The sequence below is a fragment of the Grammomys surdaster genome, unplaced genomic scaffold, assembly GCF_004785775.1.
Source record: "Grammomys surdaster isolate TR1022 unplaced genomic scaffold, NIH_TR_1.0 191, whole genome shotgun sequence".
Classification (NCBI taxonomy): domain Eukaryota; kingdom Metazoa; phylum Chordata; class Mammalia; order Rodentia; family Muridae; genus Grammomys; species Grammomys surdaster.
This window is the reverse complement of record NW_021604636.1, coordinates 11575665-11599151: the sequence shown is the minus strand read 5'-3', so window position 1 is coordinate 11599151 and position 23487 is coordinate 11575665. Positions and strand designations below refer to the sequence as shown.

At 33.5% G+C, this 23487-nt stretch overlaps 1 protein-coding gene across 1 annotated transcript in view; it reads left to right on the top strand.

Moving 5' to 3' along the window:
• The window catches only part of Galnt13 (polypeptide N-acetylgalactosaminyltransferase 13), a 299245-nt gene that overhangs the window by 235103 nt on the left and 40655 nt on the right, over positions 1-23487 (top strand). The window contains 2 exon segments of the mRNA XM_028769296.1: positions 7734-7873; positions 19283-19381. Coding sequence (XP_028625129.1) covers positions 7734-7873; positions 19283-19381 — 239 coding nt within the window.

The following is a 23487-nucleotide window of genomic DNA, read 5'->3' as shown; positions in this document are numbered from 1 at the left end:
AGAGAGAGAGAGAGAGAGAGAGAGAGAGAGAGAGAGAGAGAGTAGATTTAGGGCCATGCTTGAGCCTCTGAAAACTCTAAGCCCATCTCCAGTGATACACCTTCTTCAACAAGGCCACACCTCCTAATCCTTCAAGAAGTGTTAATTCTTGATTACTAAGAATTCAAGCATATGAGCATATGGGATCCATTCTTATTCAAACTACTAAATAAGGGACTGGTTGAATAATTTTTTATTGTTATTGTACTTAATATATCTTATTTATTTATTTATTTATTTATTTATTTATTTATTTATTTTTGTTTTTTTCATGACAGGGTTTCTCTGTGTAGCCCTGGCTGTCCTGGAACTCACTCTGTAGACCAGGCTGGCCTCGAACTCAGAAATCCACCTGCCTCTGCCTCCTAAGTGTTGGGATTAAAGGTGTGCACCACCACTGCCTGACATCTTATTTATTTTTAATTAATTGATTTATTTGCAGTCCAAATGCTGCCTCCCTTCTGGTCCCTGCTTAGATAGTTCCACCCTACATCATCCTTCCCTTCTCCTGGAAGAGGGTAATCACCTGATATCCTCCCACCCTATTTCATCACGTCTCTGCAGGATTAGGCAAATCCTCTCCCATGGAGGTCAGACAAGGCATCCCTGTGCTATTTAACTGTCAGGAATCTTGGACCAGCCTGTATATGCTCTTTGGTTGATAGACTCTACCTAAGAACTGACTGAGACAGATACAGATAACCACAACCAAATTGAATGGAGGTTGTGAACACTATAGATGAGTTAGGGGAAGAATTGAAGACCCTGAAGATACTGGCAATCCTACAGGAAGACCTATAGTGTCAATTAACCTGGACCCCTGGGAGCTCTCAAATTCTCCGCTATCAACCAAGGAGTTTAAATAAATTATTATGATTAATTTGTAAAATAGATTGCTGTATCAGTATTTAAAATTCCAGCAAGAAGAAGTTGAGAATATAAAGGTACAAAAACTGTAGCTATGTTTCAATAGTCCATACTATATACCTATGCTGAAATGTGATGTTCTGCATTTTTACAGGCGATTTTGCTTGACTTGGAAAAGTGTTGATGATTTTAGAAAAAAAGTATGCTCCAAATAAGTAGGATATCACTTGAAATATAAACAAATAAAATTATTAATAAAAAATTAAAAAAATAAATTTTAGTAGTAAAAGTCATACTTATGTATTTATATACATATAGAAAATGATCGTAAGCACTACTGTGAGATTAATAGTGGCATATTATAGGTTATGCTTAAATTTTTATATTTATTTTGTGTTTTAGTATTATTGGAAATGAATATAAACATTAAAACTAATTTTAAGAAGCTTAGGAAAATTAACACATAATTTATATACAAAGTGTTCCTTACCATGGGAATAAAAAATAATAACAAAATAAAGACCAAGGTGTTCACAGGTAAATTAGTAGGATTACAAGCATGTCACTATTCCCTCTGTATTTTCAGTGGGATTGAAAACATTCTGGGACTGATGATGGAGAAAGCCTGCCTTGACAGGGCTTACAGAAACCTTTTCTAGAGAAAGCAGATTTTATAGTCCACTTGTCTCAAATAATATCAAATAGATATTTGGCTGAAAAGCTACTGTACATGCTCATGTTTTTATTTCTCATTGACACATTGAATATAAGATCTTTATTAATACATTGAATTGACTTTTGAGGTGATGAACTAGAAAATTCAACCCTATGATTGAACTAACTTTTGACTATGAATATGAGCCAGAAGTAAATAAATTGGAACTTAGATTTGGTGTATCTACAGATGCAATGTAAAATCTACTACAGACACTAGACTACAATGGCTCTAATAGAAGGAAGTGATAAATTAAACATATAATCATTTCATTATAGCTGGGACAGTCAACAGGTTATTGTAGATCTGCCCTGTGACATCTTGAACAATCAGCAGCCTGGGTCATTTGGATGTACAAACTGAAATGACATATTCAGAGTGGATTAAATGAGAAGCTTTGAATGAAAACAACCAGAATTTCAAGCAAACTTCTCATATAATATATACCTCTAAGTACTATAATATAGAATAATCATTTGTTGGCATTAAAATATCATTTACTATTATTATTATTTCAATTGAAAAAATGCAAATCTTTATTTAGAAAGCTTATAAAGGTAATTGCTCAAAGTAAATAGCCAAATAAAATGTTGTCTTCTACATGTACTAAATTTACCAGTTATAAAAATAAATTAATCACTTTAAGATTCACATATACTGCTTTACTCCTTTCATCTGCAAATAAATAGCTAATATGAAATAATTTTGTACAACTCTGGTTGTCTGCATGGTTCTGACCATGCATGTGCATAGGGAGTTCCTTTGCTTGCATATTTTAAGCAGCAAAGGAATGATACTGTTATTTTCGGTCATGTTTTACAAATTGCAATTTAATTAGTTGTAATAACACTAGTAAACATGTTGTATTTATTAATACTTTCATATTCTCACATAATTTAAATTGTAAATTATATTTTACTGATTAGAACACTAATAATTTAAACATTCTGTACTCATGAAAAGTAATTTCCCTCTTTCTTTACTCCATTTATGGTGCAAAATAGATTCACATGATTATCATTCCAAGGATTAACAGGGAATTATGGCCTTTTGTCTTCTTGTCATCTGGAAAATATGAAACCCAGACTCTACCACTTACTAAGTACTCACCAAGAAAAAATCTACTTGAGATAATTATGATCTTTCATCTGACATCTGTTAAAAACTGAAGCCACACTTGCTCAAAGCATATAAATTGATGCAACTATACAATACATTTAGAAATGATGAAGGGCAAGTTACTAATAAAATATATCAACCAAGGCTAAAATGATACCCCAAGATCCAGACCAGTAGGCCTAGATTGTTCTAAACCTATTTTCATAAGGGTTCTCAAATGCCTCCACCTACCTTCTAGCTCACCATCCAAAGGTAGGGAAAAAAAGTAGATAAATAGGACAAGGGAATGTGGGTATGTTTAGAAGTAGTTCCTTGGGGTGCTTCAAACCTCTGTTTGTCAGGATACCAGCAGCCCAGTTCAGTAGTGTCAAGATAGCAAACAGACATCAACAGCTTATGCCCTAGCAGAAACTTCTTGGCTTCCTCCTAATCAGCAAGGGGCATCTAGAGGGCCCAGGACCAGTTAAGTCACCAGGAGGTCTCAACTCAGCCTCTCTCAAGGAAGCGAAGATCAGTGAAGACAAGACATGAGATCAACTAAGTGTTGCAATGCTAGCTATGCGGGCACCACCAAGGGAATCTGCATACCATAACCCAATCAGAAACATTCACTTCAGAAACCAACAAAAAATTTTAATACCAGGCTTGAGAAACTCCCTTTAGAGTTGTTGGTCAGGGATATCCAAGAGACTCCCAAACATTATAAGGTAATAAATAGTATTGTCCTTTATTGCTTCAGAGAGGTTGAAGGTAAGTCCCTATTCTGTATGACACCATGGACTTCAGACACATGAAAAAGAGTTCTAAGCTGTATCCATCCTAAAATCCACTTTCCTGGAGACTAGGTTTTATGGTGCCATAAGGTAGCATTAGAATGGCTAAGGAAGGGAAGTAGCCAATAATCCTACTTGGCTGTAATGCCTCTGAAATACAACCACCCACATGGGTTGAATACTGACATGGATATCATAATAGTTATAAACAGCTCTCTAACTGAACTCTTGGTGCAGACAACAAAAGACAAATCATGCCTTATACTATCAACCTAGCCCACTGGGGCCAGCAAGTTCATGCAAGTTTACTAAACTAGCATAATTTCTAACTGCATTTTGAACCCACAAGTTAGTCAAGTTATCATCTCTCATTATCTTTGCAACATAAGAAATCCATTACATATAACCACAACCAATAATGATTCAGATAATGACTGATTTGTACCAGACATAGCAACAACTGATACACACATTCTAACCTACAAATAAGTTTCTTAAAACAGGAGGTAAAACAATTCAAAATAGCTTCAGGAAGTCCTTCCTTTCCCACACAAACCAGAATAAGGAATAAGTCTGGGAATCTTCATATAAAATAGCTGCAAGGAAGGATTAGACAAGCCAAGCTGCAAATATTCTGAGAGCAAACCAGACTTCTGACTGAAAGAAGCTGAAATTAGTTGAGCTTCCTGGAAAATGTTTAGACTGAGTTATGTAGGAAAGAGACTCTTTAACCTGTTGAGCTTCCTGCCTGCTGTGCGATGTGCACCAGGTTCACAGTTTTGTGAGCTGTCAGCCCCACTAGTTGAACTTTTGATGATCCAGCTGTTTTTGAGTAATTTCTGTTCCTGTAAGTAACTCCTCACTCATATTTTTGAAGGTAACCCAAAACATTCATCAGTTCACCAAGTATATCTTTTACTTTGATCTGTTGTGGGCTCACAATTTGGGGTGAGTAGATGTATGTATAACATCTCCCCAGGAAAAGTTTTATCACATAACAATATTCTTCAGAACTCTTGATCCTAAAGCTTAGGAAACATCATGGAAGAGAGTTACAAAGAAATATTGTAAAAGCCAGAGGACCAAGAAATCTGTGGACTGCTGTGACATTGTGTCTCACACAAATATTTGGGAAGCTACACACATGAAGTCTCAACAGCATGGTCACCCAAGCAAGACCTGAATAAAGACAACACTAACAGGGATGCAAACACGAAATGGTGGAATCTCACTGTTCCCCTACCCCAAAAATCTATGGATAATTTAGGAATGTTGAGAGTAGGAGACACTCTCTTCTCTCCAGGAAAAAAAAGCCCTCTAATTGGTTATCCATTACCACATCATCAGACATGAATTCATCTCTATACATTTAATATTTATGGACTGACTGAGCAGATTATAATTGTGTATTTAGGAATCTCTCTCTCTCTCTCTCTCTCTCTCTCTCTCTCTCTCTCTCTCTCTTGTCTTTCTCTCTCTCAAGGATATAACCGTAGTGGTAAGTCAAAGACAGAACCAGTAAAAGACAGGAATATATTATGAAGATGAAAACAGAGGGAGTTGCTAATAAGATTGTCTGAGTGTGTGTTTGTGTATGTGTGTGTGTTGAAAATATATTTCTAATATTTTGCTATGAGAAATTGGTAGATATTTGTTCTTATCAAGGAAATTCGGAGCATTGGCAATGAAGCAGAAAAATCAACTTTGGTCTTGATTTTTGGAAATACCTAACAGAGATCACAGTGACACTGCTGGAGTAACAGTTGGACCAACTGTCTTAGACAGCTTTGGGTCAGAGATGTAAGTTTGAGAAACAAGTTAGTTGCTGTTTTAAGCCATAGTACTAAGAAGATCCACATCCAGGTTGTATATCACAGTCACCATTACAGTCATGCCAACACCAGTTCTTCTGCCTTGTAATTTCACCAATGGATACATGGCGTCTGTTACCTCTGCAGTAGAGGTATGGTAACTGGAGAGGCTTATAACTACTCGTCTCCCTTTATGACCATGACTCACTCCAGTGGTTTATCGATCAGACTCAGTCAGATGCCCCAACCTAACTGGAAAGCTCTTGGAATATGAAGATATTGTAGTCCCTGGTGGGTCCTGCTGGTTCTTATCTCAAATTTTATTTCTAAGTAGAAAATAAAGTTATAGAGCCGTGATTCTCAGCCTTCCTAAAGCTGTGAGCCTTTAATACAGTTCATCATGTTGCAGAGACCCTAACCATAAAATCATTTTTATTGCTACTTTACAACTGTAATTGTGCTACTGTTATGAATTGTATTGTATATAGTTTTGGAGATAGAGATTTGCCAAAGGGGTTGGAACCCACGGGTTGAGAACCACTGCCTTAGGTGGTAAAATACCTATTCAAATTATTGAGATAAGACACAATAATGTGCATTTCTGTAGTTAATTTAACATAATCATTTGAAACTATGCCAGCTCCAGTGACAATGCCAAAGGGTGAATTTTAGGAGGCAGGCAGGTAAAGCTTGAGGTTTTTTCTTAATAGTCTCTTATTTTTCAATCTTTATTCAACCTAATGTGAGCACTCTCTCCAATCTATTCTAAAGTAATATCCAAATAAATCTTCAAACATAACTTTTAGGCAGAAACCCACTGATGAAATATTTTCTGAAAAATAAATCCTGAAGACAGTACAGCTCAGTCATAATGTGCTAAAAAATGGGAACATGCACATCAAATAAGTCATTGCAGTTAACTTCATCTAACACAGAGAAATGAACCCTGAACACTAACATCACTATTGAATTAAAGCATGGGAGGGTTCAGTGCTTTCTTTCTAGACTTGCAGGCATCTCTTTATAATCTTGAATGCTATGTTTATGCAGTTTTAACTGTCATAACTTTTACTACAATAAGCCATTCTTTCCCTGACAATTTTATGAGCATATAATATGTTTTAAATCTCATTATTCTAAGATTACAGTCCAGGTTACAGGTTCTGGATAAAAGGATTTTAAACAGGTATTTGATTCTTAAACAAAAAACATCAAAATGAAACAGTGACATTTTCTGTCTAGAGACCAGTTTAAATAATTGATATTTCTTTTGAAAATATTGCTTTTGCTGTTGGAGTGTCGTTGGAATAATACTTTGGCATTAGACTTCAAAATAACCAAGGTTCTCGAGAGGCAGAGGTAGGATAGTGGATATTGGGATTTGGAGTACAGTTGCTTTTGAAAATTGTGACCTGATGATGGGATTTGTCATAGACACCGGGTGTCTAAGCAACTGTTGCTTAGATACTGTTTCACTGTAGAAATATAATAGCCTAAGTACTAGAAGTTTGTACTATCAGAATCTAATAGTCACTGGCCTTAATTATTGAGATGTGTACAAAATAGTGTAAGAAATAATTGCAATCTTGACACAACTATTGGATCATTTCAGGCAAATAATGAACAAATTATGTTACACTTTTATTGTTTCCATAGAAATACCAAGTAAAAATGTTAATATTTTTGTTTGTAAAAGAAAATATCTATGTATGATTACCAGTAAAATAGTTATTTTAGTCCAAATGGTTTTCTGTCATCTTAAATATGGTTATAAAATTTAAACAAAAAGAAGTGTATACATTCCTGTACATTGTTTATGCTAGTTCCTTAATATTTACTTACTAATTTTTCCAAAGCACTTAAGTGATGTTTGGTAAGCTCATAAGATAGAATAAATCACTAAATAATGAACACAGTCTATGGTAAGCTTAGAAAGAAGAAAAATTGAGCATATGTACAGTCTATTATGAATATTGTATTTACATAAATTTTCCATAAAGTCTACAAATAGAGAATAAATGATTCTAATGGGAATATATGAGCATTAACAAAGCGATGAAGTTTTCATTAAGTAAAAAAAAAAAATCACATTAAATGGTTGAGTTAAACTTTGCTTATTAGACAACACATTAACGCCAGTTTATATTTAGCAGATGACTTTTTTCAATCCAAGAATGGCAAGTGCTTTGCATCAAACATTTACATTTCAAAAGTCATAAGCAATAAAAGAACTGATTTTCTTATATCTATTTAATGAACTATTTGAATGATATTGAGAAAGCCCTAGCTTAGTGGCAACTGTATATCCAAATGAGTATTATGGAATTATAAAGAAAGTAAACAGCAAGTAAACAGACTAAAATTGAGCAGAAATAGCACAACTGATTTGTGTTTTCCGAAACATTTCAGGTGTTGTCAAAGTGGATTATGGAGATGTGTCAGTCAGAAAAACACTAAGGGAAAATCTGAAGTGTAAGCCTTTTTCTTGGTACCTAGAAAACATCTATCCGGACTCCCAGATTCCAAGACGTTATTACTCACTTGGTGAGGTATGAATTATTTATTTTTCTTAAGTTATAAATATATCTTGCAAATGGAGCAATTTCTAAGGAGCTCAATATTTTTTATGTTATGAATAAAATACTATAAGGATTTTAAATGAATCTATTTTAAACGATTTCTCATTTTTTCAAGGACTGTGAAGGTCTTCAACATGTGAAATTGTAAAGTATGGAGAAGTTTAGGACTGTACGAACAATATTTTATTGTTTCTTTACCAACAAACAAAAGTGTGTTGGTAATATGAACTTATTTTCTTAATCATTTTGTCTGTGAACTCCAAATAGTTTTTACTTCTGAGTATTATAATCATTAATGTCTTCTGGATTGAAAGCAAAATTGATATTTGAAACATTGCACACTACTTAACCTACGTAGCCACAAATTTTGTTACAGTCATGTATTTTTGAATAACAAAACATATTTTCTAGATGAAATCTAAGATTGAAATGTCTGTCATCAATTATACTTTATAGATTATTATAAAAAGCATTTGACCACAATAATATAGTTAATTTATGAAATAATATTTAATGAATATAAGTTTATATTTTAATTATCATTTGTATATCATAATAGTAAAATATATAATAGTTAATTAGGTTCAATTTAGTATATTTGGTAGTCATCAACCTGTATGTAAAAAAAACAATAGAAGAAAATTTGATTATGTCGAATGGAGCTGAGTAGTTTTTAATGATTATTTTGAAGTGCTTTCCCAATGTTCTATTGGCCAAATGTATATCCTTCATGTGTTATCAGTGGAATTCTTTGAAGTGAATTTCAGTTTCCATGTATTTAATGTGAATTGTGTAATAAAAAGTCTTACATATAGTAACATTGACAATTTTTCGCATGTGTAGCTTAAGTCACTAATTAGTTCTACTTTGACTTTGTTTATATGGGGAGGATATCATAGCTGTTCCTTTCTAATATATAATATATACATGTTAACACTGATTTCACAGAGGTTCATATTTATAGTGTATGAGAATGCATTCTATACAAGAACACTCCTCTCCCTCAAACTACGATAATCCATTAATAATCTCTAGTAAAGTGTTTAATATTCCTATCACTATATTAAAAAATCTCATTGATCATGAGTTCCAATTTACCTTATAGAAGAGCAGTAGTTCCCTTCTTGATATAGAGTAATCTTTTCAGTTTCTCAGAAACATATGAGAAGAAATTCCTGCCCTCCTTTTAATTAAGTGAGTGGAAATAATCAAGGAGCGAAACTTTGGGAAACTCACTGGGACCAACAGATTACTCCTGAAAAAACTTGAACCTTATTGACTAAACAGATCTAGATACTTACAGTCAAAATAAAAAATTAATTTTAAGCTTTGTGAATATCCAGGAAATCTAATTGATTTCCTTTTAAATAGAAATTTAGTGCCGTCAAGATAATGTGCTAATTTTGAATTATCTATCTTCTGTAATAAATCAGATACGTGAAAATATTCCTCAAAATTTACACAGTGATTGGTGGTTTGTTTGTTTGCTTGTAATATACATAGAATAGGTAGCATAGTACATTGGGGAAAATCCTAAGACCTCAATGAGCAAGTAAGGCTTATATCAAGTCTCATAGCATCATTAGAGTGCAGAAGTTGTGGCTTAATAAGTACCTAAACTAGATTGTCTGCTACAGAGCCTGGGAAGACACGATAGAGGAACTGATTTTTTCATGATGCTAATATTGGTCTCGGTAGTTTTCATTAATTTTATTATTTCTACCTGACAATACTTCTTCAATCTGGGCTGTTTTTATGTTTTAGTTCCTGAAAGAATTTGGGTGACTTGCCTACATGCCACTTAGCAAATTAATTACTGAAGTCAGAATTCAAATAAATATCGAAGTCTTGCACTATAGCTCATACATTTGTGATTTCATGAAAGAAAATAACAGCATTATATTCATTAAAATACTTTCATTACATATAACCTGAGTCCTTATTTATATGGCAAACCATGACTGAAACTTCTGTCATCTCTTCAGGCAAAATGGGTAGATGATAGCATAAAGTTGTATTTTTTTTCACTGTGACTTCTTGGTGATTGTGACCTAAACCTAATTAAAAGCATAATAAGCAAATCCAAAACAAAAACAAAAACAAAAGAAAAACCTCTGAGTCTTATTTCATACATATGCTAATAATGCAAAGTTAAATGAAAAACAAACAAAATCCTGTACATTAGAGCCATTCTACTGAAATTGAGAGTGGATACAGGAGGACCAAGAGGCAATCAAACAGAAAAAAGTGGAGGTCAAAATCCCCTGAATGAACTACATAATGGTACGATCTTACTCAAACACCAAGTAAATTTAAAGTTTTGAGCTTCCTGGAATGTTAGTGTACTATAGCTTTCTACTTTAAAAGCAGACTCCAAAGAAATCCAACACAACATCTGTATCCATGGAAACAGAAAGGCAAATTCACCAAGCTCTCCTCAATTCTATTTTGCTTAGCTGTGTATACACAATTTAAGATGGGCACCTTGAAAATGTGTTAGTGTTTAACTGCTAATGGACAACAGTCACGATATGAGGCTTTTTCGTTTTATTACCTGTCATGGTTTTCATTATGGGAGAATGGACATTCTAATAGAATTTGCAGGTTGTGCCAGATGTAGAAGCTACTTTTTATCAAATTATTTTTTAATCTAATCATGGTCTTCTTTAATGTGTAGTCAGTTTTAAAAATTTAAGATGTTGAATACTCCTTTAATGTCAGCTTTCTAAAAAGTCTACATATTTATTATTGTTCTAAGTTGAAAAGGAAACATTTCTCCATCAAGTTATTTTATTGTTGTCTTTATTTTGTTTGATGATGCAGAGGCTCATGACAATCAGTTTCTCTATTTTTATATACCAGCAATGAAATGAACATCAGTAAAGCTATTCATGTCAGACATATTATATTACTGTCTGATATTTACATCTTACGCAGATAATTGAAATATTACTTTCTCCAACCCAAAAATTATCTAAAATTGACAACCAGAAGTTAAAAGATGTGCAATTGCTTTGAACTCAAACCTTTAAGTAACTTAATGAAGCATGTGCCTTTTAGGCTCAGTAAGCAGCTCATAATGGAATAAGAAGGTTGAGCCCTTTGCAGCATTAACTTCTCTCTTAAGTAGCCCTTTAGCTTATGTAGATTTAAAGTGACAGGTTCAGATATACTAAATAGAAAGACTAATTCAGATACAAGATTGAAATAAATAACCTTCGAAATAGAATGCTGGTCTAATTTTTGAGCTTTGACAGGGTACCATTCTGTGTGTATCGTAAGCTATTTGGAACAAAGGACTATCAGAGGGCAAACAGATGAAAGGAGGATTTCTGGAGCCAAGTGACTTAACCCTTAGTACTTAAAATTCCCATTTGCATGGTCCCTAGACATGCTTTGACATTGGTCTGTTCATTTTGTGTTGTGCTGTTGACCTCAGCACTTTCTTCTTCTATTAGATCCTTTAACCATATCAGCTTGTTAATACCCTTAAATATATATTTCTCATATATTTTTGTGGAGCATACTTAAACAGACAAAAATAGACATATATAAAGCTGCGAGGCTGCATGGATTATGGATACAATCAGTTAACTAACAAGTGTGGAGGCTAAAATACTTAAAGGCTTACCCACCCTTGGTAATCAGATTTATTTATAGATTCACAATGTTCTTGACCTTTTAAATTGGATAACCCAGTAAAAATAAAGTCTCTTTCTAGGTCAGACATACAAATGTGAGCATTCTCTATTCATGGTTTAATTCCAATATCTTGGGGACCCAGCAGCTGATTTTCATCCAGAATAAATGAGTATGCACATCTGTAGGTGAAATAAGTCATATTTTGATAATTTAGAGTTGAATTCAGTTTGATTTTATTACCTAAATAGATTTTCTTACAAATAGCTGCAACAAACTATATGCAGTTTGGTATCTGAGTAAAGTAGTTTTGGATTTGTTAACTACACAAATTACTTACTTTAGGATTCACTCAAGTTTAGAGATATATAAGATAATTATTGTATATACAAAAAAGTAACCATATTATGGAAGTCAATGTAGAATCAGTATTAATATTAAATATGTGTTAAGTAATGATAACTAATTAAAATATAAATATACTGATGTAATTAATATTTTCTAAGGTTCTTGTTCAAGCATAAATGATTTTATTCTTCACTTCTATAATGGAGTTTTTATTGTAAAGATTGATTGGTAGCACGAGGACAATTCCACTATTTTTAGATTGCAGTAACTCTGCTCTTGGCAATCCAGCTAAGGGAATAAAGCTAAGTACTGCTAAGAGGGCTTCTGGTGAGCAGAAAAAAAGTTGTGTAATGGCTTGCTCATTTCCAACATCAACAAGAAAGTATCAAACAATGTCCTTATTTATAACTTTAAGAATTATTTGCAAGCAATAAAAAGATAATGTGTAAACAAAGAAACCAAACAGCAGATAAGCAACTAAATTAGAAATGCCTTGGTCTTATGACATGCAGTCAATGCTATATTACAGCATAGAAAATAAGTCAAAGAGTTTCCAGACTTTCAAACTCCAACCTCCCTCTTGTTACTTCGATACAGATCATAGAACACACACATGAGGGATTCTTAAAGGATAAGGTACTTTACTGGTTGATTGCCATTTCTCAAGACAGATCTCAGTGGCAGGACAGGACCTTGCCCATTGTTTTCACAGATACCCTTTAGGAGCACACACTTGACTGTGATAGCAAATTGTCCTTAGGTTTCTGGTTTTAAACTCATATACACAATAGTAAGTCTAGTAGGTCAAAGGGAAATTTACATTATGCAGATCCTAGTAATAGAAGTTAGGTTTACCGGTTTGGAGGCAAATGACACCTGCTGAGCCATCTGACTGAAGCTGTTTCCAGTCTACAGAACTGGATTCCCAACTGTGTTTCTGGATAATTTATGACTTACCATTATGGCTTTTGTTGCCTCTGATCTACAACAACTCTTTTCTTACATGTTCCTTCTAGGCCTCCTTTATAACAATCACTTATCTGAAAGCTGGGCCTGGCAGTTTCCATCTTCAGTGTAATAACTGTATTCATTATCTGTGAAAACTACTTAACATTAGTTCAATGTTTGTCATTTCATTGGCTTAATGGGAGATAAATCTTGATTTTTTTTCAACTTGATTGGATTTAAAAGTGCCCAGGAGACTAATGAACTACATCTGAGGGTTTGTCTGTTCCTTTAAATTCTACAGACAATAAAGTAGAAAAGAACACCTTCCCTAAATGTGGACTGAACTAGCCACATAGCGTGGGAGGAAAGGAATGGTGTTGTTTAGACACTATTTCAACTGGCTCTGCTAATCAACATCTGCTCTGCCACAATGGACTAAAACCTCTGAGGCTGACTATGAAAACCACCTTTTTCTCCATTATGTTATTTTGTCTAGATATTTTTAATAAAGTGACAATGACAAAATGGAAAAAAACCCAACACAGTGGGTAAAAGTTTGTTACATATAAATATTTTTATTATGGTGGAGGTGGTGCTGGCTGAATAAGCTAATATGAAGGATAAGCTTCAACTTGTATACGTGTAGACTGATTGCAGACAACACATATGACACTGTACATTAATCAAAGCTCCTTCTGACAAGTTTTCTAAACCATCCATCCATGTTATTTCTATTCTCCCAACTTTCGTATCCAGGCAGCTTGACAGACTTAACTTTATTTCAGATACAATAACCACTCCGTGCTACATTCTGAAGGACAAGTGACACTGCTTGCACTTAAATTAAGAAGCCACAAGCTTGGTTGCATCTTCAAAAATAGGGCAGGCTTCTACTAATAAAAATAGATCTATTTTGAAATTCTTTGGAAATGACATCATTGAACTAAAACAAAAAGAACACCAGGTCACAGACTAAAAAACAAAAAATGGATAGAAAGAGCAAAAAGAATACATGATGTGACTTTGACACATCAATATCACATAAATGAGATATTGAGAGAGACTCACTGACTATGTAATGGGACGTGCCACATTCATCACTGGCATGACATTGACATCTTTGCAGAAAGAACAGAAGGAAGAAAGGAGAGGTCATATAGAAACTTGGACACAATAATACCTGTATTTATAGATACAGGTATTATCTGAAATTTCAATATATTTGTATTATCTATAATGGTATTTATTTCCAGGTTTTATAGTCATTTAACATTCATTCCTTTGTATACTTTTTTCAAATTATTTTTCTTCTTCTTATTTCTATCTGATAATGTCCTGTAGTAACTGATGAGATTTTTTTTCAGTTAATTTACAATCAGTAATTGAACTGGGGAAGGGCATTTTGCACATAGGTGGAATCTCCACTTTCTCTCTAAAGTGTTTCAGCGTCCTGTTTCCTGTGGATTCTTGAAGCTTACTTTATGAACTCCCCTCCCCGCCCCTTTAAGAAAAAAACAGAGAATGAAACCAAAGTCTAAAGGTAAGGTCAGAGGGGGAAAATCAAGTTTCTGACTAACAAAACAAAACAAAACCAAAAAACTAAGAGATTATAAAACATAGTAGAAACCTTTTAATTAACAATCTTTAAAAGTACAGAGAAGACAGTTCTCAATCTGAAGTAGAAAATGGCCCCAATCAACCTTCCTACTGAAGAAAATAGGATTCATGCAAAGAAACAAGAAATAATTTTCAACAAATTATACAAAGGAATGAATATTAAATGACTGTAAAACCTGGAAATATATACCATTATAGATAATACAAACATATTGAAATTTTAGTTAAAAACTAATCATTAAAAAGAAACTAAAATATAAGATAAACACTGTGAACTGTAATCTAGAAAAAACATTAATATTCAAATTTAGCAAAGCTCTAAGAAGTGTCATTAAAGTATAGGAAACTAAAAATATGAAATGGAAAATATTCTCAGAAATAATTGCCTAACAATTGATGAAACATAATCCATAGTCTTAAAAGAACAAGCCATTTTAATTTTAAAAGGAGAAAAGAAGGTAGAATGACAGACATCTTCCCCACCAAGTTACAGAATACCATAATAATTGATTAGCAGCTGTAGTCATAGAAGAGTGGGCAAGCAGAAGGCCATGCATTATTTAGTCTTGAATTAATCCTGTGTTCTTAGGATATTCATGCACAGTAAAACCTCACTTTTGCTGCTGGTAGTGAATTAGAAACAAGACAGGGAGCCAGAATGAAAGTATTTTTCTGCTGCCATAATCTCAAGAAGAGCAGCGGGTATTTAGAGCAGAAGACAATAGTGGAGATCAGGAGGTAAATTATGGTAGACTTAACCCACAGCATTCACGGAACCAGAAGAACTTCCAAAAGCTTGAATATGATGCAGGAAGCAAAATATACACCACAAGATCTCCCAAATTGAGTCCCTAAAAATGAACAAATATGCCCTCATTTACTGAGAACAATATCCTAAATTCATGTATGTTGCGACCTTAGTGGTATTTGTATTTGAAAATCAAGTTGGTAAATCCAAAGTTTTTGGTTAGCAACCTGGCTTTGCATACATTGAAAAGTTGAATGATAATTTGGTTTGTTACACTTTAATTTTACAAGAATGTGTTTTCCTGGATATCAAGTTTTCTTTACTTATTTAAAATCTAATCAGTCTTTTGCTTCTAAATACCTTATTTCTTATTATAAATTCCTATTTATTATAAAAAATTATGTTTTATACGGTTACTTTTCCCAATAAGAATTCGATTTTCAGGACTGTCTCCTTGAGTTATGCTCAATAATGCTATTTAGAGTAAAACATAATTCATTGCTTTCCCATTTCTCTTCCTCCCTCTAATCCCACTATGGCATTCTCATATTGATGGTCTCTTTTCCTTTGGCTATTAAGATTACATGCATATGAATAAATACATACATATAATACTGTGATTCTGTTTAGTATGGCTTATGTGTACATGTCTTTAGGGCTGATCATTCTGTATTGAATAACTAATGGAGAGACTTATTCTTGGGAGACAGTAATTATTCTTCTCCCATAGGAAATTTTAATCTTCTGACATACTATGAATATATTTTTAATGCTCTCTGTCATTTTTTTGATATTATATTTACATTTCAGATGTTATCCCCTTACCCTATTTCCCTCGCTGAGGAAACTCCTATTCTATTCTCCCTCCTCCTGCTTCTATGAGGATGTGTCCCACACGGCCCCCCACTCCCACCTCCCCACACTCGAACTCACTCCCCCACTGGGCGTCCAGCCTTCATGGGATCAAGGATCTCCTCTCCCGCCTGTGCACAACAAGGCCATCCTGCTCTCTATATACAGCTAGAGCCATGGGTGTCTCCCTATGTGCTCCCAGGCTGATGGTTTAGACCCTGGGTGCTCTGGTTGGTTGGTATTCTTGCTCTCCCCATAGAGCTGCAATCCCTTTCAGCTCCTTCAGTCTCCTCTCTCACTCCTCCATTGGGAACTCCATGATCAGTTCAATGGTTATATGTATATGTCATAGATGGTAGATCAATAATACATTGTTACCATGGATAATATATTTTAGGCATTAATATATTATTATTTTGTTATTGTCATTTATTCACAAATAAAATCACAACATACCTAAATTAAAGTAGGCATTCAAATACTTGCTCAGTACCAAACTTGGAGGCTCTTTTTCAAAATTTGAACCCAATTTATCAGAGTCAAATGTCAAGTGCCTATTTAATATCTTTTTAAAATGCTACTATCAGGTTTTGCAATGAAGAATATATGCTTTGCGATTTTTTTTATTACGAACAACATTTTATTGCTACCAGAGCTTTTATCAGCAGTACATCGTTCTGACTGCAGTGTCATCTTCAGACGGCAAAGGGAACTCAGGGTCCAGAAGCTGCTCAGAGAAAAACAAGGGACTCATACTCCTTGCCAGAAAAATTCTAATAGCGTAATATAAAACTAGGGGACTGAATTCAATTATAAGTTACATACTCAAATCAGGGCTGCCTAAATATCTAGACAATATCTAGTTGCTTCTACTGATTATAAATGAGTGAAAACAGATCGGTTGTAAAACTCTCTGTATATGTTACATAGAGTTACATATGGTACTTTGGTGAGCACCTGGGTATATTAACTACCAGAATTCCTTTTATATAAATATCAAAATGCTTAAAATGTCCTAATTACATGCCATTTTAAGTTTAAAGATAAACAAAAAAGGACAATAGCAATCATTTTATACTAAAATCTGAAATGATCCACACAAAATAAGAGAACATTTTCTATTGCTACTGATTCATGGGGATAGCTTCAAAATGCCCCTTTCAAACTAACATACTTGAAAAGTGGATTAAATATGGCTGCCACACAATAATAATTTGCTTAATGAATTACTTTAAAAGAAAAGTTGGGTAGTACTTATTCTGTGAAGTCAGAATACATAGATCAACAAGCACACAACTTAGTAAGTATTCAGCCGAGGTAAGAAAAGTCAAGAGGAAAATAAGGACATTGATTTTAAAGCCTTACAGATGACTTAACATATAATACTGTAAATTTTACTTAGTATTTGTTCAAGTGCCATGAACTTTGTAGATATCCAACTTTTTAACAAATTGACACATTCTAAAAAAAATTCCCTTCATTATTTTTGTTCATGTGCTAGTTCTATTATTATTATTATTATTATACATTTTTACTTATTCACTTTACATCTCTCTTACTGTCCCCCTCTCACCCACCTCTTCCCTCAATCGCTCTCCATTCGCCATCCCCTTCTCCTATGAGTAGGTGAGGTCTGCCCTGGGTATCTGCCCACCCTGGCACATCAAGTCTCTGTGAGGCTAGGCGGATCTTCTCCACCTGAGGCCAGAAATGGCAGGCCAGCTAGAAGAACTTATCCAACACACAGGCAACAGCTTTTGGGATAGCTGCCGCTCCAGTTGTTCAGGTCCTACATGAAGATCAAGCTGCACATCTGCTACATATGTGCTAGTCTTGAAAAAGACTTGTCTATAGGCTCAGTTCTCAAACAACTTTCATCAGCCCGAGAACACAATTCAACACTATACCACCTTTGGTATACTTCCAGAAGCCTAGATGTTCTCAGTGCAATAAACACTGTGTTTTCTGCCCAGTCTGTGGAGGTTGTTATATAGATTTCTTGATGAACATGTCTGTAACTCTGAACTAAATATCATCCATTGAAATAGGGTTTGAAAATCTCTAAACGCTTCCACCACTCACCCAGTAAAATCACAACTGCTCATATTTCCTCTTTGAGGTTTAACTGCAAATAAAATGATTTGTTTCTCACTCCCCGGAAGCACCATGTAGCCATAATACTCACAAAATAGAAACATTGAATCATATACAGCACATTTGTCTTCTACAAAATTATATCCATCATCTCTAATTTTATTAATTTCTAAAAAGGAAGAGTTTTATATCCAATCCATAATAACCGTGTAGAAATACAATATCTAGGTAATTTCACAGTGTACAATAAAGATGCATATTTCTTTATATGGAACAAAAGTACAGAATTCTCAGAAGCAGGGTAGATAATTCTAAATAGGTGCTTGTGTGTTGAATATGGAGAATGATTTAAAAATATATCACTTAATAGAGGTATTGCTCTAGCCAGTTCTTTTTATAACAGCTTATGTATAATTTATAAATGTTAGCATCTTTAATTTTAATAAATATCTTTTTGAGTTACATTACGCTCAAATTTGTAACTTTATGTTAATTGTGGACAAAATGTCAATACTGGTTTATAAATGAAGGCTCTATATCTATAATTGGAAACGTAATCTTATTTTTAAGGAAACTTCAATATTATATGGCATTTATATTGTAACTGCTTTTTATTATAAAACCTTTCTGTTAAGTTTAGCATCAAAGAATCAAAGAAAGTGAACAAGTGTGTCTTAGTCACAGAAACAATGTAAATAATCACATTTATTATGAACAAGATAGAGTATATGATGTAGATATCTAAAAATATTGACTCAAGTACAAATCCAATTTATTTTTATTTTTATATATTATTCTATGCACTTTAAATTCTGATTAATCTTTATGGAATTTCAAAATATCCCAATGTTTCAAAGTATGTTTATGGCAGAGTGTTTTTCTCATTTCATGATTAGATGCTAATTTCAAACCTAACATTGTTCCAATTCAAACTTGGTAGAGTTTAGAAGTAAATTTAAGACTAATCATAAATACAAAAAGAGAAAGCAACAGTTAAAACATATTTCTAGAGGCATTTTCTTACAAATTTGTATTATTTCATAAACAATCTGTAATTCATGGACAACAGAATAAGTTTATGTCTTATGTATTTAGATTTGTTTAACTCTCCCATTTTTCTGTGTTTTTTTTAGATACGAAATGTTGAAACCAATCAATGCTTAGATAACATGGGCCGCAAAGAAAATGAAAAAGTGGGTATATTCAACTGTCACGGCATGGGAGGTAACCAGGTACTCAGCCTTTTGTTGTCAGCTCCTTCTTTGGGGGTGAGAAAGGAGGAATGCTGTTCAAACCATCCATGTATATATGCCAACAATGAAAGAACAAGTAGGCATCCAATAAACAATGTATTATTCTTTTTTTAAGCTAAAGCCTTCCTTTTATTTATTTTTTTAATTTTAATTCAATATTTTATTTATTTATATTTCAGATGTAATCCTCTCCCCCACACACACACATTAATCCCCTATCCCATCCCTCTTCCTCCTCCTTTTTTGCTTTTTTATTATTTAAATTACATGCAAGTATTGAGGTCAGTTCTAGGTTGAGGAACTAGCAATAAAAGAGACGCAAATAGTCAAGGAACAAGCAAGGCAATAAACCCAGATAGTCAAAGAACAATAGAGTCCTGTGATCACGATTTCTAAGGGCTTATCAAGATGACCAAAATATCTAAGCCTACTTTCCTGTCCTAGCCCGATTCATTTTGATGCCTGAAGCCTACTTCTTTGTTCTAGCTTAAGATTTAGATTGCTGCCTCTAGTTATTTCCTTTTTCTAGCCTAAGATTTAGATTCCTGCCTAAAATTTCTTCTTTGTTCTATCCTAGGATTTAGATTTCTGCCTGAAATTGCTTCTTTGTTCCAGCCTAATGTCAGATTCCTGCCTGCAGTCCATTTCTTTGTCCTTGGCCCATGTCAGCTTCCTGCCAGGCAGCCCCAAAAGCTCTCCACATCTCTCCCTTTTTATTACATAAACCAGACTGATCCTGTCTTAGGTCATTCTGACAAGAATGCCTTCCTTACCTGTCATGGAAAACACATTATCAAAAGCAATGCACTTCTGTCTTAGGTTGGGAAGACTCTGTGCAGAATCTTACCAGTCCTTGGCTTGCCAGCCTATTAAATTAGTAACTCTGTCTGATTAGTAACTGAAATTTTCAGTTTCAAGTCGTGTACTTTGGCTGCCAACCTATTGATGTAGTTAGAGACAAACTTTAACATGATGGGCAGGAATAAAAGTATTCTTATCTCATTGTCTGAACTATCTGAAGACAGCCATGTAATATTAAATAAAAAGGTCAAAGCTTAAAAATGAGCCTACATGTAATAAGGACAATCAGTATGTTATAGCATTTCATTGTATCATGATGCATAAATGCCTAAGCTTTGCTCTGCTATTAACTGAATAAGAAAATAATGTTTTTAGCATGTAAATATTTTCCCAGTGGTGATTATTCTGTATTTGCTTTGTTAATTTATATTTGTATATGACTTTCTAAGACTTTTTGAGTTTCAATAAATTTAATAAGTTTTGAACTGTATGAGTCAGTATGAACAGATAAAATTCTAGGGTGAATTTTCTGAGTGGCAGTCCAAATAATTATCAGAAATATACCAGAGCACGAAGAGGAATCTTATGTTCTTCTTGAGCTCTGAGAAGTTTCACTAGGAGGGACACTACGAGTCCACTTGACTGTGAGTCACTGAACTGTAGCTGTAATACTGCATGGCTACTCTAGGAAACAGCATTTGGAATTTCTGGAAACTGTAATGACAATGCTGAGTTAGAGAGAGCAGATAATCAGTAAGCAAGTTGCCTGCAGGATCTGATATGGACAACAGCAGAAAGTTTCAAGTCAGTGGTAAATATTACAAGTACTTATATTTATAGGCAAAGTAAATTGAGATTGCAATTCCTATTCTGTCCAGCTTGCATCAACATCCTCTATAGTGATAATATGTTGATGTTGGTTCTATAAATCAAGAACAAAATCAACCCAGTTTAATTTGGGATGATGCTTCATGAAAGGTATTCATGATAGAGTGAGAAATAAGTAAAGAAATTTTCCCCACTAAAAACAAAACAAAAATATTAACATTTTAATTAATGTATTTAAAGTTTCAGTTCTAGTATGATGATATTGAAAATCATTTATAAATTATTTCATTTGAGCAAAAGAGTTATTGAAAATAATATAAAAATATATTAGGGGAAAATATCAGTTTTAAAACTACAAAATCTCCCATTATTCTACCATTATCATAGTATAACCTTAATGAGAACCACACAGATATAATTATTTCAGGATCTTTCAGTCTACAAAGAAGCCAATATAAACAACTAAATGTTTAATGTTTGATTATTTACAACATGAAGAAAAATATTTCATTGACTTTTTTTCTTCTAAAGATATATGATTACTAATAAAAGTGGGATGTTGCAGTTCATTCTTGCCCTCTGACATTATCTTGATGATTATTCTTATGAATGTTCTCATATATCTCCCTTTACTGTCAACAGTGAAAAAGAATTGCTATAACTAATCAATAATCATCAACCCTAAAAAATCTACAAATGTTACTCTATGGACCAGATTGGTCATGTTCATGTTTTTAGGAATGAATACATATGGCAATCTTTTTTGTGTATATATACGCATATAAGTGTAATTCAAACACAAATATTTATAATAACATTAAAAAGGAAAATAGATCATAAATTTGAAAGAGAGCAAGGATAGACATATGAAAAAGCTTGCCAGGAGGAAGAAGATAGCAGAAATTATGTAATTATAATCTCAAAAATAATTTAAAAATTTGAAAACCAAAAAATCATTTAGAGACTTATGCTGAAAGCAAGAAAAAGATGTCCTGCATCTTTTAGTATTGCTCAGTTAACAGTAACTTCTTCTTTATTCTAAAAAACTAAGTAGTATAAAAAGTTAAACCATGTATAATACTATTATGATGATATTGCTTTGTTGAAACTCAGCATTTTTAAGATCTTTAATGGAGACATGTTAAAATGATTTACTACCTTACTTTAAGTACATCTTTTAAGATTTTATTTTGAGTTACTTTTCTCTGTATGTTTTATTCTTTTATGTTGCCGTTAAAACAATATCAATTTTTTGTAGTTATCTATTTATTAATTTTTTAGGAGTAGTCTGCAGCCCACAGAAATATTTACACTTTCCATCCAGCTACTACACAAAAATTATAACAAACCCACATATTTTTACTTCTTATCTAGTTCTAGGGGTTTTGCTTATTGTTTTGCTTTTAAGAGGTCTCTTGTAACACCAGCTAGCCTTGGGTTTCTTATATTCCTCAAGCTGGCCTTGAAATCTTGATCTTCCAGCCTACATCTATTACAAGCTTGAACCACATGACCAAGTTAATTCATCTGTATTATAAAACAAAACATTTGTTGCTTGATAAGCATGGTTGCTACAATTCTTTTCTTTAAAATTTTTGATATTTGAGCTTACTTTAAATTAATTTTAACTTAGTCTACAAAATAATGAGTTTGCTATGATGTTTCAAACTATTCACCTTTTAACCATCATACTTCATGCCCACAGCCCTCTTACAACCCTCATCTACTCTGACTAGTTCCATTCCTCCTTCCAAAATATCCCTCTACTTTCACGTGTTTTATCTTCCACTCTAGTTTCCTGTTCCCTCTTTCCCTCTCCTTTTACAACTTTTTCCACCCTTAGTGAACACCATTCTATTTTTTTTTGTTTTACACCCCTATATATCTATAAGGTATGTCAACCTTGAACCACATGAGAGAAAACCTTCAGTGTTTGACTTTATGAGTTTGACTTATTCTGCTTCTCCTGATGATTTTCAACATTATGCTCCTTCAAATTACATAATTTCATCTTTATTACAGATAAATAAAAATTCCATTGTACATATGTACCACAATAGTAATCTATTGGTGGACATCTAACTGGTTCTATATCTTAGTTTTTGTGAATGGTGCAGCAATAAACACTGTCCTCACACCTGCACACCCACACACCCACACATACACTACCAGGTTTCCCCATTTGCTTGGTGCTTCTCAGCCATTAGAGATTACTTTGTTGGAAATTCTCTGTTTAGCTATTTATCCCATTTTTAATTTGATTGTTTGGCTTGTTAATTTCTAATTTTTGAGTTAGTTATATATTTTGTATATTATTCCTCTATCAGAATTAGTGTTGGTCAAGATCTTTACTCACTTTGTAGGCTGCTGTTTTGTCCTACTGATGGTGTCCTTAACCTTGCAAAGCTTTTCAGTTCCATGAGATCACATTTATTAAATACTGATCGTAGTGACTT